Genomic DNA, 18,364 nt, shown 5'->3' with positions numbered 1-18,364 from the left:
GAACAGTGGTTCTCCAACCGTAGCCTGCATGGGAATCACTCGCAGGGCTTGCCAAAATGGGATTCCTGTGCTCCAGAGTGTTCAGTAGGTTTGGGACAGGGTCTGGGACTGTGCATGCCTACTGTTCACATGGTGCTTCGGATAGTCTGAAGACACACTGGTTTGTTATTGCCTTGAATATTCAGGGAGATGTGTGGGGTTTCCCTCACCACCACCTTTTTTTGGAAGGTTTGCTGGGAGGAGATTGGTGCAGAGTTGGGGGCTGACTGACATTCTTGTGGCTGCTGCACTGTTACGTAACCTCCTCTTAGACTCGTTGCTCACCTGTGCTCTTAGACACCTAGTGATGAACAGGATTTTCCACTGATTAACACTGTAGAGAAAAGGAAGAAAATTCTGTGGAGGCTTACTTTTGTCAAGTAGAAGCTGGATCAAGTTTTCCTAGCTATGTTGCTCTCTTAAGAGTATTGTTTCTTTTTTTTTTTCTTTTCTTTCTTTTTTTTTTTTTTTTATTTGACAGGCAGAGTTATAGACAGAGAGACAGAGAGAAAGGTCTTCTTTCCGTTCGTTCACCCCTCAAATGGCCGCCATGGCTGGTGCTGCGCCAATCCGAAGCCAGGAGCCGGGTGCTTCTTCTTGGGCTCCCATGTGGGTGCAGGGGCCCGAGCACTTGGGCCATCCTCCACTGCTCTCCCGGGCTACAGTAGAGAGCTGGACTGGAAGAGGAGCAGCCAGGACTAGAACCCAGCGCCCATATGGGATGCCGGTGCCACAGGTGGAGGATTAACCAAGTGAGCCACGGCGCCAGCCCCTAGCATGTTGTTTCTTAAAAAAAATTTTTAATTTATTTTTTGACAGGCAGAGTTAGACAGTGAGAGACAGAAAGATCTTCCTTTTTCCGTTGGTTCACCCCCAAAGTGGCCGCTACGGCTGGCGTGTTGTGGCCGGTGGGCTGTGCTCCAAAGCCAGGAGCCAGGTGCTTCTCCTGGTCTCCCATGCGGGTGCAGGGCCCAAGCACTTGGGCCATCCTCCACTGCACTCCCGGGCCACAGCAGAGAGCTGGACTGGAAGAGGAGCCACTGGGACAGAATCCGGCGCCCCAACTGGGACTAGAACCCAGGGTGCTGGCGCCGCAGGTGGAGGATTAGCCTAGTGAGCCGCAGTGCCGGCTGGCTGCTCCACTTCCAGTCCAGCTCCCTGCCATGGCCTGGGGAAGCAGTGGAAGCAGTGGAGGATGGCCAAGTCGTTGGGCCCCTGAGCTCACCTGGGAGACCCAGAAGAAGCTCCTGGCTCCTGGCTTCAGATCAGCCCAGCTCTGCCCATTGTGGCCATCTGGCAAGTGAACCAGCAGGTGGGGGACCAACCGACTGACCCACCTCCCTCTCTCCCTCTCCCTCTCCCTCTCCCTCCCTCCCTCCCTCTCCCCCTCCCTCCTAGTTGCTCCACTTCCCTTTCTCTCCCTCCCTCCTCCCGCCTCCCTCTCTCCCTCTCTCCCTCCTCCCTCTCTCCCTCCTCCCTCTCTCCCTCTCTCCCTCTCTCTCCCTCCTCCCTCTCCCCCTCCTTCTTCCCTCTCCCCCTCCCTAACTCCCTCCTCCTCCCCTCTTCCTCTCCCCCCCTCTCTCCCTCCCTCTCTTCCTCCCTCACTCCTTCCTCTCCCACTCCCTCTCCCCCTCCCTCACCCCTCGCTCTCCCACTCCCCCCTCTTGCTCTCTCCCTCCCTCACCCCTCACTCTCCCCTCTCTTTCCCTCACCCCCTCTCTCCTCTTCCTTTCCCCTCCCTCTCCCCCTCTCCCACTCTCCTACTCTTCCACTCCCCCTCTCCCCCTCTCCCCCTCTCCCCCTCTCCCCCTCTCCCCCTCTCCCTCTCTCCCACTCTCCCTCTCTCCCTCTCTCCCTCTCTCCCTCTCTCCCACTCTTCCTTTCCCCCTCTGCATCTAACTCTGCCTTTCAAATAAAATAAATAAATCTTATTAAAAAGATTAGTATAAAGAGAACACATTCCATGTAGTTCATAGATAGAATTCTAGGAATATATCCCCCTCCTTCTGTCCTTCCTCCATTTTTCTTTTAATTTTTGTGAAAAAAAATTTTTAAAGATTTTTTAATTTGAAAGAGTTAACAGCGAGAGAGGGAGAGATGAGCCGTCTTCCATCAGCTGTTTCACTTCTCAGATAGCCACAATGGCTGGGACTTGGCCAGGCCGAATCCAGGAGCTTCATCTGGGTCTCCCATGTGGGTGGTAGGGGCCGTCTGCTGCTGCTTTCCTCAGGCCATTAGCAGGGAGCTGGATTGGAAGCGGAGCAACTGGGACACAGGCCGGCACCCACAGGGGATGCTGGCATTGCAGGCGGTGGCCCCATGGGAACATTTTTAACTTGCTTTATGACCACAGGCTCAATCCTCCACTAATGAGAGAGTTCACGAGAAAAGTAGGAAGAAGGGTGTTCTGTGGGAGTATAGATGAGGGCTATTAAAGTTTTTGTGCTCTATATTTAGCTGTATTTCAGTACTCCTTTCTTGAGTCTTGACTCCTTGATCAGTTACCCTTTCTGTATGTTTTTCAGTAAGCCCCGTGAGAGAGTGGACAAAACATTGGAAGTTATATTTATAAAGAGTCTCAACTTCATGTGGTACTAATAAAATTCTCTTCACCGATTTTTTTCTTTATGCCAAGTTTTACTATCTTTTATTACTTAATAGTTATAGAAATCATTTCCATGGATTTATAGTATGATTAGTTTTTTACAGCAGCTTGTTTTTCTTATTATCTAGATTGGCATATGAATTGCATTTGCGATATTTTGGGACACTCTAAGCAGTAGGAAAGTGTGGCTTGAGTTCATCAAACACAGGGCAGAGGAATCCAGGATTTAAAATGAACCTAAGGGCCAGCATTGTACACACTGGGTTAAAGCTGCTGCTAGGCGACTGCAGCGTCCCGTATCCAGAAGCTGATTTCTAGCTGCTTTGCTTTCAGTTCAGCTCCCTGTTAAATGAAGTACTTGGGCCCCTCCCACCCATGTGGGAAACCGGGATGTAGTTCCTGACTTCTGGCTCTCGCCTGGGGCAACAGCTGTTGCGGCCATTTGGGAGTGAACCAGCAGATCGAAGATCTTTGTCTCTATCCCCTGTCACTCAAATAATAAAATCTTCTTTAAAAAATTGGACTTTTCTATACATAAACCCGTGCACAAATGGTTATAGTATTGTTTATTCATTGTAGCCAAAAGTGGAAACAAGTGTCCATCAGCTCATGTCTGACAGCTGGTAGTAGATAAAGCAAAATTAGGTATGTTCATGTAATGGAAAAATATGACAATAAAATAAAGATTGAAGTCCTGCTCCATGCTGAGTAAAAAACCAGTGAACACAGGACACATCTCGTATGATTCTTGTGCAGTGTCTGGGACAGACAGGTCTTCAAAGTGGATGAGTGGTTGCAAGGAGTTGGAGGTTGAGATGGGAGAGTAAGAACTGGCTGCTGATGGGTTTGTGTTTCTTTGTAAGATGATGAAAATGTGCTAAAATTGATAGTGGTGGTGGTTGCACAATTCTGAATATACAAAAAACAGTGAATCATATACTCTAGAAGGGTGCATTTTATGCTATGTAAATTATATTCCAAAAAAGCTGCTATAAAAATTAGTGTCAGATAAAGATGCATACATAATAAAAATATTAGTGTAAGAATAGTAGATGAAAATTAATTAGGATACACTGTGGAGTCTTCTGTAATAGTGTAAGAAGGGCAAAGAGCAATTGAATTTGCTTTTAGCAGATTAATTGCTGTATTATATGTGTTAGGTTACTTAGAGTGATGTTCTTTATATACATTGTTTCTGATACTCACTTTCTTCAAATAGGTCAGTCTTACGAAATCCGGATGCTGGATAACCGGAAAATGGGCGATATGCCTGAGATTAGTGGAAAATTGGTAAAGGTAAGGATAATCCATTTAATTTAATTTTTTAAAAGATTTATTTAATTATTTGAAATCAAGAGTTACAGAGAGAGAGAGATCTTCATCCACTGATTCACTCCTCACATGGCTACAATGGCCAGGACTGGGCCAGGCTGAAACCAGGAGTCAGGAACTCCTTCCAGGTCTCCCATGTGGTGGCAGGGGCCAAAGCACTTGGGCCACCTTCCACTGCTCTCCCAGGTACACTGGCAGGGAGCTGGATTGGAAATGGAGCAGCTGGGACTCGACCCAGTGCCCGTGTGGGATGCCAGCATCACGGGCTTTACCCAACATGCCTCAGTGCCAGCCCCAGGATAATCCACGTTAACTCCCAGTGGGTATTGCAGTGCTTGAGTATAGTAGTGCTTTTGCTTTAAAAGTTTTTATTTAAAAATTTTTTCAAGAAGTAATGACGACATTAAAACTTTTGACTTTTTAAGCTATGTTTTGTTGGCTCATCTGTAAAATGAGAATTATAGCAGTTGTCAGGTGAAGTGAGTACGAAAGACCCTTGGAATCCATGGAGCAGTAGGAAAGTTAGTTGCAGTCATGGGGGTAAAAACTCATTTCCACAGCAAAAGCTTTAGACTTTTTATTTTTATTTATTTATTTTTTTTTGACAGAGTGGACAGAGAGAGACAGAGAGAAAGGTCTTCCTTTGCCGTTGGTTCACCCTCCAATGGCCGCCAAGGCTGGCACGCTGCGCTGATCCAAAGGCAGGAGCCAGGTGCTTCTCCTGGTCTCCCATGGGGTGCAGGGCCCAAGCACCTGGGCCATCCTCCACTGCACTCCCTGGCCACAGCAGAGAGCTGGCCTGAAAGAGGGGCAACCGGGACAGAATCCGGCACCCCGACCAGGACTAGAACCCGGTGTGCCAGTGCCGCAGGTGAAGGATTAGCCTAGTGAGCCGCAGCACCGGCTGACTTTTTTTTTTTTTTTTTTTTTTTTAAGATGTTTTATTTATTTGAAAGGCAGGGTGACATAGAGAGAACTTCCATCTACTGATTCATTCCTCAGATGGCTGCAATGAGTGGGGCTGGGCCAGGCTGGAGCCAAGAACTTCATCTAGGTCTTCCACATGGGTGGCCCGAGCCCAAGTACTTTTCTAAGCCTCATCAGCAGGGATCTGGTCAGAAGTGGAGTGGCTGTGACTGTCACCTATGTGGGATGTCAGCATCTCAGGTGGCGGCTTAACTCTGATACTGCACAGTCCCCCTATAACTCTTTCTGTGAAAGACAGTAATTGGGAGAATGTAAATGTTAATATTAAATCTAGCTCTCAGGTCCTTACGGATGTCCCTTCCCTAATAAACCTTGCTATTTTATCTCCACTAAAAAAATAAATAAATAAATAAAAAATTTAAGAAATGCTCTTACTTCACCTGCTAAAATTTTATTAAAACTTGAAATGTCTGCATCCTTCCGACATAGGTGAGTGAGGTCAATCAGTCATCCTGGGTGTAGGAGACGTAGCCATCGTCCGGCCTACCTGTGCCTTTAGGATGTGTCCAGAACCATCCCTGTCCTCTTCTGGGTCACGCAGGGTGGAGCCTTCTGCCTGTCTTCGCACATGGGTTGTTTTGAATTCCACAGCATTCCAGGGGAAAGCAAAAGGTCCTGAGGCCAAGTGTTGGCAAGAAGAGACGAGCAGTCTTGAGTTCTCCTGATCACGCAGATCAGCTGTGTCAGGGCCCTCAGTGTCCTGAGGCCGTCCACTGGACACACCTCGCCTTCTGTGGCAGCCTGGTTGGGGGAGTGCAGTCTGATTTTGTGTGTCTGGGAAAGCCCATCGCCCAGCACCTGCAAGCCTTTGGGCTATTTCGGTTCTGCTTTTCACTCCTTGGAGGCAGGAGGGGCCCAGTTCTCTGTGGTGAGGGAAGGATAAGGGATCTGTTCCCACTGCAGCTTGCGTTGCCAGCTTGTAGTGTGCACCTGGGTCTCCTGCCATACTTGGATCAGGAGAAGGCTATTTGCCCATTTCCCTGGTTACTGTCTGCACTTTGGGTCCGTCTTACCTTTGCCCAATCAGTGGGGTTGTCATTCCCATAGAGGGTGAGTCAGATTTTTTTTCCCCTCCTCTTATTGGCATTCCAACCTGTTTGACAAGGCCATCAGCATTGTTCACAGTGAGCAAAGCCCACTTGGCCTGGCTGTTCTCTCGGACTGTGATGACAGGTACTCAGTTCTCAGGCTGCGTTGTCCAGGAGGGTCAGAAATGTTGGGGATTCTCTGCACCTCTGTCCCAGCTGGCTTATTGCCCTCAATTGTACTACACCTGGTTACAATTCAGCTAAATAACACATTTTTTCAAAAGATTTATTTATTTATTTATTTATTTATGTGAAAGTCAGAGGTAACAGAGAAAGAAGGAAAAGCAGAGAGAGAGAGAGAGGTCATCCATCTGCTGGTTCACTCCCAAGTTGGCTACAAATGTCCGAAGCTGTGCTAATTGGAAGTCAGGATCCTCTTCCAGGTCTCCCATGCGGGTGCAGGTGCCCAAGCACTTGGGCCATCTTCCACTGCTTTCCCAGGCCATAGCAGAGAGCTGGATCGGAAGTGGAGCAGCCGGGACTTGAACCGGCACCCATATGGGATGCTGGCACTGCAGTTGGCAGCTTTACCCACTACTCCACAGTGCCAGCCCCCTAAATAATATTTTTTTAAAAGAGGAGATCTGCAGCGTGGTGTGCCGGCCCAGCTGTGGTGGCCATTGGAGGGTGAACCAACGGCAAAAGGAAGACCTTTCTCTCTGTCTCTCACTGTCCACTCTGCCTGTCAAAAAAAAAAAAAAAAGAAAAAGAAAAAAAAAAGATCTGACTATCTTCTATCTTCTGTCACTGTGAAAGTTGGATTTGATGACTGTAAGATGCTTTTTTTTTTAAGTATCTGTGAAAGGGCTGAAAAGTGATTTAATTATGTATTGTTAGAGTATTTATTTATTTGAAAGAGTTACAGAGAGGCAGAGGCAGAGAGACAGAGAACTTCCACCTGCTAGTTCACTCCCCGAATGGCTGCAACAGCTGGAGCTGGGCAGCCCAAAGCCAGGAGCCAGCAGCTTCTTCTGGGTCTCCATGTGGATTCAGGGCCTCAAGCACTTGGGCTGTCTTCCACTGCTTTCCCAGGTGCATCAGCAGGGAGCTGGAGCGGAAGTGGAGCAGCCAGGACTTGAACCCGCGCCCATATGGGATATCAGCACGCAGGCGGTGGTTTTACTTGTTAGGCCACAGCACCGGCCCCAGTTGTAGATTGTACAGTAAAATTGAATTGGGGCTGATGGGCAACTAAAAATGTTGGAATGGTTTTTAATCTCTTATTATGTGAACATTTGAATAGAAAAGGCACAGAGAACGATAGGATGAATCCACATCTGTTTCTGTCTTGGATTCCTGCAGTCAGGTCTACCTATTTGTCAGTCAACAGTTATCAACAATCTGCCAGTCGTGTTTCATTTTTCCCCCTTTTGCCTCTTTTTTTTCTTTTTGATAAGGATACGCTTTCTAGCAGAGCTCCCTAAATAGATGGTAAAGATCTAGAAATAACTAGTTGGACAGGTGATATGTAATGTTTAAAATACTTCCGCAAGCTGATTATAATACCTGTCCGATTCATTTGTAATGTAATTATTGCATGACTGCTTGAACTGCAACTTCTTGAATTTACTTCCAAAGTAAAACATGGACGAACATTGGATATAAAATTAAAAGAAGAAATTAAGGCAAAAATGACAGTTCCTCATGAAATAAGGGACTACTGACAGTAGAGAAGCCATCCAGGCATGAATGCACAGCGAATGTTTTGTGACATTTTGCTAATGTGTTCTACCTCAGTGGCTTACTTACTTACAGAGGAACTTCAAAATTTAAACATGTTTAGTTTGGTTCAACACAGTTTTGAAATCCATATGTAGTTTTTTACAATACTCATTTCCCATAAACTTTTTGAAAGCCCCCTTGTGCATGGATTTCAGGTTTTCCCCCTCAAAATAAGCTTTAAAAGATTATTTAAGAGACAGGGAGATGGAGACAGACAGGGCTCACCTCTCCTGGTTAACTCTCCAAATGCCCACAATAGCTGGAGCTGGCCGGCTGAAGCCAGGAGCTAGAAACTCAATCCATGTCTCCCGTGTGCGTGGCGGGGACCCTAACACTTGAGCCATCAGTGCTGCCTCCCAAGGTGCACTTTAGCAGGAAGCTGGAGACTGGAGCTAGAGTTGGCAGTTCACCGTTTGGTACTCTGATCTGGGACAGGGGCATCTTAACCTGTGTCTTAACTGCTATGCTAATTGGCAGCCCCAAAATCTTTTTTTTTTTTTTTTTTTTTTTTTAATTTATTTGAAAGGCAGAATTACAGAGATGGAGAGACAGAGATCTTCCATCCTTTGGTTCACTCCCTAAATGGTCAAAACAGCAGGGCTGAGCCAGGCCGAAGCCAAGAGCTTCATCCATTTCTCCCACGTAGGTTCAGGGACCCAGCACTTGGGCCATCTTCCACCACTTTCCCAGATGCAAAAGCAGGGAGCTGGATCAGAAGTAGAGCAACTGGGACTCAAACTGGTACCCATATAGGATGCTGGTGTCACAGGCAGTGGCTTTACCCACCATGCCACAGCGCTGGGCCCCAAAATCAATTTTAATTCCATTTTCCACCAACATTTTTTAAAAAGTAATTTATTTATTTGAAAAGCAGAGTTAGAAGGAAAGACAGAAGAGAGAGGGCTTCCATCCTCTGGTTCACTCCCCAAAGGGCTTCGATAACCCAGGGCTGGGCCGTGCCAAAGCCAGGAGCCAGGAACTCCTTTTGGGTCTTCCATGTGGTTGTGCTTTCTCTAAGAATTTGTGTTGGAATAATTTTTTTTAAAGACTTATTTATTTGAAAGGCAGTGTTACAGAGAGGCAGAGGTAGAGAGAGAGCTCTTCCTTCCATCCACTGGTTCAGTCTCCAGATGGCCGCAATGGCCAGAGCTACACCAATCTGGAGCCAGGAGCTTCTTCCGGGTTTCCTGCACTTGTGCAAGAACCCAAGGACTTGAGCCATCTTCCCTTGCTTTCCCAGGCCATAGCAGGGAGCTGGCTGGGAAGTGGAGCAGCTGGGACGAACTGGCACCTATATGGGATGCTGGCACTGCAGGCGGCAGGCAGCTTTACCTGCTGTGCCACAGTGCCAGCCTGCATGGAATAAAATTTTATTCTCCCTTGCTTTCCTCAAATAATGTCCTTTGTAAGTTAAACGATTGAATTAACTTTGCATTTAGGTTTTATTTTGGGGGAGGGAGTAGGCAGGTTTTTATATTACTTTCCCTCCTCTGACTCTCTCCTAGTTGGTTGATACAATAACTGCCCTTAAAGACATTCAATTAACTATAAATCTACAAAGTTTTACCATTGTGCCTGGGGTTTCCTGTCTCTGTTTATACTACTTTTTTATCTTAAAAATTATTTTACGGGACTGGTGTTGTGGTATAGCAGGCTAAGCCACTGCCTGCAGTGCTGGCGTCCCATATGGGTGCCAGTTCTAGTCCCAGCTGCTCCACTTCCGATCCAGCTCTCTGCTAATGGCCTGGGAAAGCAACAGAGGATGGCCCAAGTGCTTGGGCCTCTGAACCTGATTGGAAGACCTGGATGAACTCCAGGTTCCTGATTTTAGCCTGGCCTAGCCCTGGCCATTATAGCCATTTGGGGAGTAGTGAACCAGTGATGGAAGATTGATTTCTCTCTCTTTCTCTCTGTGTCTGCCTCGCCCTTCCTCTCCCTGTAACTCTGCCTTTCAAATAAATAGAATCTTTATAAAAAATTATTCTGCATCTGGTATTTTCTTCATAGAAATGTAAATTTTGCTCATTAGTTTTATAGGAATGTGTCTTAATTTTGAATTACAGTATTAAATTATAGAGTTCCTATCTACAAAACCGTCTTATTTGTGCTCTTTAATGTTGTCTTACTTGTATCATGATCCAGTTACTTAAGAGCAGAATAGTTCAGTTTTGCAGTGCTGAGTGTCTGCTGTAGGTTGATGGTGAGATGTGAACTGCTTCTGCGTTTCCTGTGGAGCCGTTTGAAGGACTTGTTTCCCTGCTTACTCTGCAGAGCATCATAAGGGTTGTGTTCCATGACCGACGGCTGCAGTACACAGAGCATCAGCAGCTGGAAGGGTGGAAGTGGAATCGCCCAGGAGACAGACTTCTTGACCTAGGTACTGGCTGCCGTCAAAAGGCCAGGGAGAGGAGGGTGGTGTTCAGCTGTGCTTATGAACGTGTGGGTGCCGCATGTCTTTAAGTCTGTGGAGCCCGTTTTGGTGTTGGTGGCTCATGTGTGACTTTAGTTACAAAGCTCAGCCTGAACCCAGGAACTGTATGGTTTCTGAACCATGTAGCTCTCAGTTGGCAGCATCCATCATACTCTTGCTAAAACATGAACCACAGTAGGAGAAACGGATGCTCATTAAGTGGTTTGTTGTTGAAGATAAAGTTGCTCGTGGAGAAATGTGAAGGCAAAAGCTCAACGTGGGTATGGTTATTTCCTTAGAACATAGTAGCTGCAAGTTCTTTAATTATATAAAGTGGATGTGTTTTTATGTAACTTCTTTTTAAAATACAGATATTCCAATGTCTGTGGGAATAATTGACACAAGGACGAATCCAAGTCAGTTAAATGCGGTTGAATTTCTGTGGGACCCTGCAAAACGCACATCTGCTTTCATTCAGGTTTGGATTTTTACTTCCTCATGAGAAGCTCACTAACCTTGTCTTTACAAAGCCGTGGTGGGATAGAGTTCTTGAAACACGCTACCATTTTTTTAAGCATGCTTATTTGTAAACTGGTGGGTATTGTCATTTTTTCCCCTCCTTTTTAACACACACAGTTAGATTGGGTCTAACCCGAGTCTGTCATAGACTAACTTATAAAGACATTCTGTGTTGCATGAACCATTAGCCGAGTGTTAATTTTATCACTCAACAATCAGAACATACATTTTTATGAGCTGTGTTTCTTTTGAACAGAATCTTCCATTTAAAAGTATATGACTGAATAAAAGTTTGAATTTAAAAAATGCTTTCTAGCTTCCTTATGGTTTTAATTATTTTAATTATTTATGTATTTAATTATCTCACCACAACTGCTGGGCTGGGACAGGTTGAATCAGGAGCCAGGAACTCAGTCCAAGTCTTCCACATGGGTGGCCATGATCTAAGTACTTAAGCCGTCACCTGCTGCCTCTAGTGCGCTTGAGTAGGAAGCTGATATGGGATGCAGGCATCCCTGTCATGGACATGTTGAGAGCAAATCCCAGACATGGCAGCTCATCCATAAATAGCACTGTTCCTAAGAGATGAATTTTTTAAAGAACAGACTAAATCATTATTAAATCTTTTTAAAAATCAACTATTTCTTAATACCCAGAATGTTCTAATTTGTGAGTAGGTAATCTTTTTGTAGAAAAGGAAAACTGCTAGTTGCTGACCAGCCTAAGTGTACTGTGGTTTGCATGAGCTATGGAGAATCGTTAGTATTACTGCATTTTGGTGATCTGTCAGATTGCTTGTTAATGATCACCGGAACATTCTTGTTAGTTGACTCTTCGTCCAGCAGGATAACTAGTTACATGATAAAAGAGAGAGGTACAAGCCCTGGCCTGAAGGGGCTGTAGTCCTGTCGCAGAGTTTGTTTCCACGCAGCAGGTCCTCTGAAGAGGGAGTGTGTAGTGGTCAAAACGAGCAGAGGCCAGGCGTTGCTCTTCACTGTGTCTGGCTAAGACTGGTGTCTCTGGGGGGGGTAGGGGAGAAGGTGGAAGTGGTAGGACACGAGCATTGCTCCCAGAATCCAGAGTGGGTTTTGAAAGGATGCCTGAGGAATTTAGGTGATACACCCAAGAGGAGGAGTGGGCTTTCTAGACCGTGGAATTCCCTAGGCAAAGGATCATAAATTGGTGTTTGTGGGAACAGCACTAAGACAACTGACAGTAGAGCAGGCGCAGTGGTAGGAGTGGGCGCCCAGCAGAAGCTGCAGGTGAGGAGGTGAGGCAGATGTCTCACAGGACAGCACTGCCCTGCTTCTCCCTGCCTTGCAGTGGGAGGAGCTTGTTCTCAGAAAGTTGGATACATGAAAGCAAAGGCATGTGCTGAAAGCTCTTAGGGAAATTGGTGAGAGAGAGTGTAGCCAGTGTTTGGGAGTTTACGTTAAAGGATGTTGAATTTAGTGGTGACAGGACAATCCAAGAGGGAGCAGAATTGGAGAGGGAATTGGTGGAAGGGACTGTGAACCCGTTTCAGCTTCCCTGTTTTGTAGGTACACTGCATCAGCACAGAATTCACTCCACGGAAGCACGGAGGTGAAAAGGGAGTGCCTTTCAGGATCCAGGTGGACACCTTTAAGCAGAACGAGAATGGGGAATACACGGACCATCTACACTCAGCTAGCTGCCAAATCAAAGTGTTCAAGGTAAGAGATGGACCGTGTTCTGTCAGTTAAGGCTGCTCTACTGGTAGAGCTGTCGTGTCCTGATGGGTGAAGTACTGTCTTCTGTCTTGAAGCCTAAAGGTGCAGACAGGAAACAAAAAACTGACCGGGAGAAGATGGAGAAGAGAACAGCTCATGAGAAAGAAAAGTACCAGCCATCCTATGACACCACAATCCTCACAGAGGTAAAGTAGAGCCGGCCTGGCTTTGCCAGAGAAGCAGAGGTTTGCATCTTAGTGCTGGCTCCTAGGATGAGCTCTCGACCAGGGGCTGGGGAAGACTGGGTGGTGGACTGCTGAGACTCCTTGTGAAATTCACAGGGAGAGTGTTTTATTTAAAGTTTGGGATTTTACTAGCTTAGCTTCTTGGGTGGGAGCTTGAATGAAGATGTTGAAATCCCAATCAGGTCTCAAAAGTAGACCTTAAAAACCTTGAAGTTGGAAAGAAATTAAGTTGGGGCCTGGAATGTCCAACTTTTGTCACTGCTGGGGTTTTGCATTTTCTTTAACTTTGAATCCTGTTAGACGTTTGTTTAATTGGACTGCAGAAACATGAAACAGGGTATTAGATCTTTCTTTGTATGATGAAAAGACATTGATCCCAATCTTTGGTGTTTGTCCAGATGAGGCTTGAGCCTATAATTGAAGATGCAGTTGAACATGAGCAGAAAAAGTCCAGCAAGCGGACTTTGCCAGCAGACTACGGTGATTCTCTGGCAAAGCGAGGCAGTGTAAGGGACTTCTGCTTCTCTTTTCATTGTGCAAGAAACCTTGTGCAGTGTTAGATATAGGACCAACTTCCACTGAAAAGTAAAGCCAAATTGTGTTTGATGTCCATGTCTTGATTTAATTTGCTTTTGTTTAGACTTCCTGCTTTCTGGTTGTTCCTCACTGAGGAAAATTTCCTAAATCTAACACTTTAAAACACAATAAAAACGATGTTGACCATATTGGGTGGTTTTGGAGGGAAAAATGACATTCAGAGATATATGTTCCCTCCCCGTCTCCCTCCCCCTTCCCCCCTCCCTTTCTCTCCTTCACACACACGTCTTAAGGAGCACTGCGGCAAATTGAGAATACTGTCTTTAGTCAAACAGTTGTCTTCTTGTGTGATTAAAAAAGGTTTGCTTTCTTACGTGTAGACCTGATAAGAAAATTGTGTGGCCATTTAGAGAAATGATGGCAGCAAGCTTGACATTTACATGTGCAATACTTGGTCACACTTCCCAGCATGTGTAGCGTGGGAGTGTGTGTCTGTCTGTGCTTTTAAAAGCCTATTGGCAGCACTGGCTTCAGAAAAAGAATCTTTGACCGCATTAGTGTTTCTTCGTGGCACCTGCGTTGTGACTTGACTTACCGCTTCAAAAGTAGTGCCCCGCTACACTCAGACCTGGTTCCACACCAGCATGCAGTCAGGATTGAGTATGGGTTTTGACCGGTTCAGTATAGCAAGTCTGTATTTTATGACATGGTTCTTCATCTAACCGTCCACAAAGGATTCTTCTGTTACGCAAACGTAAATGACCTTTGTATTTGCAGGAAATAAAAACACAGCATTAATACACATTTTAAAATTATCACCAGAAGTGTTCATGATTGCTCTCTTCATCACTGTAGTGCTCACACTATGAAAGGGCAAAATGGATTTTTCACTCTTAGACCGGTAGAATCTAAAAATCACTGACAGTCACCGACAGGCACCTCATAAGACCCTCATTTCTGTATTTAAGCGTGCAGTGAACATGTTGGAACTGTTTCTTTATGTAATGAAACTGAAAATGTTCTCATCCTGTTGCCACAGGGAATACACATACTGCATTTTCTGTAGCTGAGCTGCATTTATTTACATCACAGGTTGTTGGAATCACTGGATGCTCCTTCCCCCAACTCCCACCCTTCCAGCTTTGTATTTTCATTCTCTACTAATTTCCCAGTCCAAGACTCACAAGTAGTTCTTAATAAACTACTTTTCCGGGGTGGGGGTGGGGGGATCTGGGAAACTCAGGTGACTTTTCCCTTTCTCATATAAATTAACTAACATAAAGAAATGGGTTTTAGGAATTCATAATAAAGGAAATCCTAGTATAGGCCAGAACTAATCTAAAGAGGGGAAAGTTGTTGATAAACTCTTAATAATCCTTAAGTCTAAAGTATGCAAAACGTCAGCAGTCCACTGGCCTGGGATTTCACATCTTCCTTGCGTGTGGCTTGCCACCCTGGCTGCGTTTGGTTTCATTAAGGTGTTTCTAGGGGTGGCTGGACTCACCTTGCCTTTAAAAAGCAGATGCAGATTAATTCGTTAGCAAAAGAAGTCTGCAGCATTTCATCTATTTCTTCAAATGCCTGCAAAGGAAGGCCAACATTTCAGACTATGAAATTTGGTTTTCAGTAAAGAGTTATATCCAGATTTACTGGTAAAGTCTAAAACATGCTGTGTGAGATCGTCTCACACTGAAAACTCGCTGCGGTTCCCAGGAGATGCTGCCTCACAGAAGCACTAGTGTGGCTATTGATCTTTGATGGGCTCCCATTAAGGCTGCCAGTTTTTACAGCCTGCAGGGAGTCGCCATATTAATCTAGCTGGGGAGGTGCCGTACTCAGTGTGTTGAAATCGCGATGGTGTCCAAGTCCAGGCCAGGAATTGGTAGAGCCATTATGAACAGACTATCTAAAGCAACATAGGCAATGCACCATTGCTTACTTTTAACAGCACTACCTCTACTGCTAAAAACAATCTAAATGTGTAAAAATGCAATCTATTTATTTGATGTCTCTGCCATTCTAACCTGGAGCTTTTTGAAGCTTTATTTCCTCAAACAGCTGGCAGTAATCACCAAAGAAAATTTGAAGAGACTTTACTTTTTTATGTTAAAAGGTTCACACTATTTAGATATCCGTACTAACTGTGTTGTAATATTTTGTGTCTGGGGAGGATGCTGTAATGGGGAAATCTTCCAGGTAGTTGAGGTGGCAGTGTGTGTGTGACACTGGAGTTACTAGATTTGTTAGTCATTTTACAAGGTCTTGCATCCCTCAAAATGTGTAAGCTGAGAAGGTGATACTTTCTAAGACAAAAAAATAGTGGCTCTACCTAGTTTTAATAGATTCCGCATTGTTGTGGAAAATGTTATCTATAGCGAAATTAATATGCCATGTACCAAATTCAGGAAAGCTGTCCAGTTACATTAGATTTCTTTTTGAAATTCAACTAGTAATTGAAACAAGGTCTAGGTCATGTTCTCCAGTTTTGAGAAGGTAAATAATTGGGTGGTTCTAAAAAGGTTTTTTTTTTTTTTTTTTTTTGAAAGGTACAGAAACAGAGATCTACCGGTCCACTCCCCAAATGCCTGTAACAGCCGGTACTGGTTCAGGCTAAAGCCAAGAGCCAGGAACTCAATCTAGGGCTCCCCTGGGGTAGCAGATTCTCATGTACCTGAGCCCTCACCTGCTGCCTCCCAGGATGTGCACGTAGGGAGCTGAAGTGGAGACAGAGCTGATGCTTGAATCAGGCACTGCGATATGGGGTGCCCTTGTCCCAGGTGGTGTCCTAACTGTCCAAACTTAGGCCCTGATTCTGTTTCTATTTCTGTGCCTTTGATGGCAGTCAGACGGGTTTAGAACTCCTGTAACCATTGGCTATATATATATATATATATGTATGTATGTGTATATATATAAAATTTTTTTAAGATTTATTTTTATTTATTTGAAAGAGTTATAGAGAGAGGTAGAGACAGATCTTCCATCCACTGGTTCACTCCCCAAATGGCTACAACGGCCAGAGCTGAGCTGATCTGAAGCCAGGAGCCAGGGGCTTCCTCCTGGTCTTCCATGAGGGTGGACTTGGGCCATCCTCCACTGCCTTCCCAGGCCACAGCAGAGAGCTGGATCGGGAGAGGAGCAGCTGAGACTTGAACCGGCCCCCACTGGCAATATTTTGACTCTGCCCTCAGACTGCCTCCGTTTTTAGTTCCTCACACTCTACTGGTCTTCACACTTGCCTCCTCCAGGATTTCGAAAAGGGATGTACTCCCTTACACATTCCGAGTTGGCATGAGAGAGTTTCCCTCATAGCTGAGTACTGCTGAGGAGGGAGTTTTCTGGCATGGTGAATATGAGTATTTACAATTTACGGTAAAATTACCACCATAACTTAACCATTGACACTTAACCATTGTTCCTTTAAGGAGCTCGTGGTCTTTAGTTAAATCTGAGGATTTATTTCTTTGAAAGACAGAGCAGTAGGGAGGGAAAGAGAGGTCTGGTGGTTCCCTTCCCACATGGCTGCAGGAGCCTGGGCTGGGCCAGGCCAAAGCCAGGAGCGCAGAACTCCATCCAAGTCTCCCACATGGGTGCAGGGACCCAGTGCGTGGGCCAGCAGCTGCTGCCGTCTCAGTCCCCTTAGCAGGAGTTGTCTCAGAAGCGGAGCAGCTGCAGCTAGAACAGCACTCCAGTATGGGATTTCGGCAGTACAGGGCAGGTGGGGCTCAACTCACAGTGCCGTGCTAGCCGCAGAGTAGAATTTTAGAACTTTCCTGTGAACCTGCGTCCTAACTCAGTCAAGGAATTTAATAGTACTGTTAATACTGACTTATGAAAGCAACAGATCACACAAATTTGATGAACAATTATTTAATAAATGATGATGGGCTAGAATATAATTTCGTAAGTGGACATGAGGTAGAGAGACTTTGCTTTACATACATTTTTCGTTCAGCAGTACCATTCAGGTCTAGGAACTCTGTGCGTTATCTGTGAGCAGTCCCAGTGATGGCCTTTGTGTACAGCCTAATGATTAGCATGCACCGGCTGTCAGTCAGTCTTGCTGAGTTACTCCGAAAGCCAAGGATCGAAAACCATCTCCTTGGAGAGATGCTCTTTGGCCGTTAGGAGCAGGCCCTGTCTGGGTCTCCGTCTGGGGTCTCTTGCTTGACCTTGGGAGGGTGTGATGCTTTCTCATGGGAAGGAAGGGACCTTTGAAACTGCAAGCTCAGCAGATTGGTTTTAGAAAGAAAAGCTGTGGAGTGAGGTGGCTTTCCCATCCCTCAGGACTGAGACTTCCGTTTGAGAGAGATTGTCCTCATAGCTTGCTCATCATGCTTTTGACTTTGGCTTTAACAACCCCCCTAACCCGCTAATAGTCTGTGTGTCTTTGTATCTTTGCTTCCTCTCTGGTGAGAGTGTTGTGTAGGGCTGACAGTATTTAAGTTCACCACATCCCTCCCACATACATAAAGTCAGTAGATGGTCAGACAGGAAGGGCGGTAGCATCTGCACATCTGATGTCCTTGACTGCTGGGTCTCTCAGGCCTCCCTTGGGCTTTGCTAATCTTAAGAGGTATCAAGGGAGCAGATGGGTGATGAGTGTAAGGGGCACTGAGTGGGACGCAGCTTCTGTCCAGGGTAGCTGGAGGGGTCAGCTGCTGCTTACAAACCCTTTCTAGTCTCTGCTATGCACAGACCTTGATAGCTGTCTGCTGGAACTGATGAGTGGACCCTGGGAAAGGGAGCAGTGAGCGCTCTTGAGAGGAAACTAAACTGAACTATATCTGGATTTAAAATGCCCTTATACATTTTTGCTGCTGTCATCACTTCAGGTCTTCTCTAAGATTAATCAGTGTCTAGACGCACAGAGCAGGTAACATTTTTATTTGATGCACAGAAGTGAATTTGACAGTGTCTGTGAGGGGCTTGACAAACATCAGGTGTCTCATGTTTTACACTCTTGCCTTTGGCCAGACTAGAGAATTATAAAAGTGCTTGCTGCACATATTGTGACAGTATATTATTAATGTATTTCTGTTTCTGTCCTCAGTGTTCTCCGTGGCCTGATACCCCCACAGCCTATGTGAATAACAGCCCTTCCCCGGCACCCACGTTCACCTCCTCGCAGCCGAGCACGTGCAGTGTCCCAGACAGGTACTGGCTGTGCGCATGGTGATGGTGTCTGC

The 18,364-nt window shown here is 45.6% G+C and overlaps 1 protein-coding gene across 5 annotated transcripts in view; it reads left to right on the top strand.

The window, feature by feature from the left end:
• UBP1 (upstream binding protein 1) overlaps positions 1 to 18,364 on the top strand; it is a 49,330-nt gene that overhangs the window by 19,330 nt on the left and 11,636 nt on the right. For 3 of the 5 annotated variants that reach the window (XR_007908714.2, XM_008266113.4, XM_051818545.2), the window contains 7 exons: positions 3,864 to 3,940; positions 10,045 to 10,150; positions 10,555 to 10,661; positions 12,244 to 12,396; positions 12,489 to 12,599; positions 13,037 to 13,144; positions 18,229 to 18,332. Coding sequence is in view for 3 of the 5 variants with exons in the window: in XM_008266113.4 (XP_008264335.2) it covers positions 3,864 to 3,940; positions 10,045 to 10,150; positions 10,555 to 10,661; positions 12,244 to 12,396; positions 12,489 to 12,599; positions 13,037 to 13,144; positions 18,229 to 18,332 (766 nt within the window). In the remaining 2 variants the exon portion in view is untranslated. The remainder of the gene's footprint in view (positions 1 to 3,863; positions 3,941 to 10,044; positions 10,151 to 10,554; positions 10,662 to 12,243; positions 12,397 to 12,488; positions 12,600 to 13,036; positions 13,145 to 18,228; positions 18,333 to 18,364) is intronic. The other 2 variants (XR_011388240.1, XM_051818544.2) reach the window with 1 other exon arrangement.

The sequence above is a fragment of the Oryctolagus cuniculus genome, chromosome 4 (genome assembly GCF_964237555.1).
Source record: "Oryctolagus cuniculus chromosome 4, mOryCun1.1, whole genome shotgun sequence".
Lineage (NCBI taxonomy): Eukaryota > Metazoa > Chordata > Mammalia > Lagomorpha > Leporidae > Oryctolagus > Oryctolagus cuniculus.
Note: the sequence above shows the minus strand (reverse complement) of the source record. Positions and strands in the feature narration are given on the sequence as shown.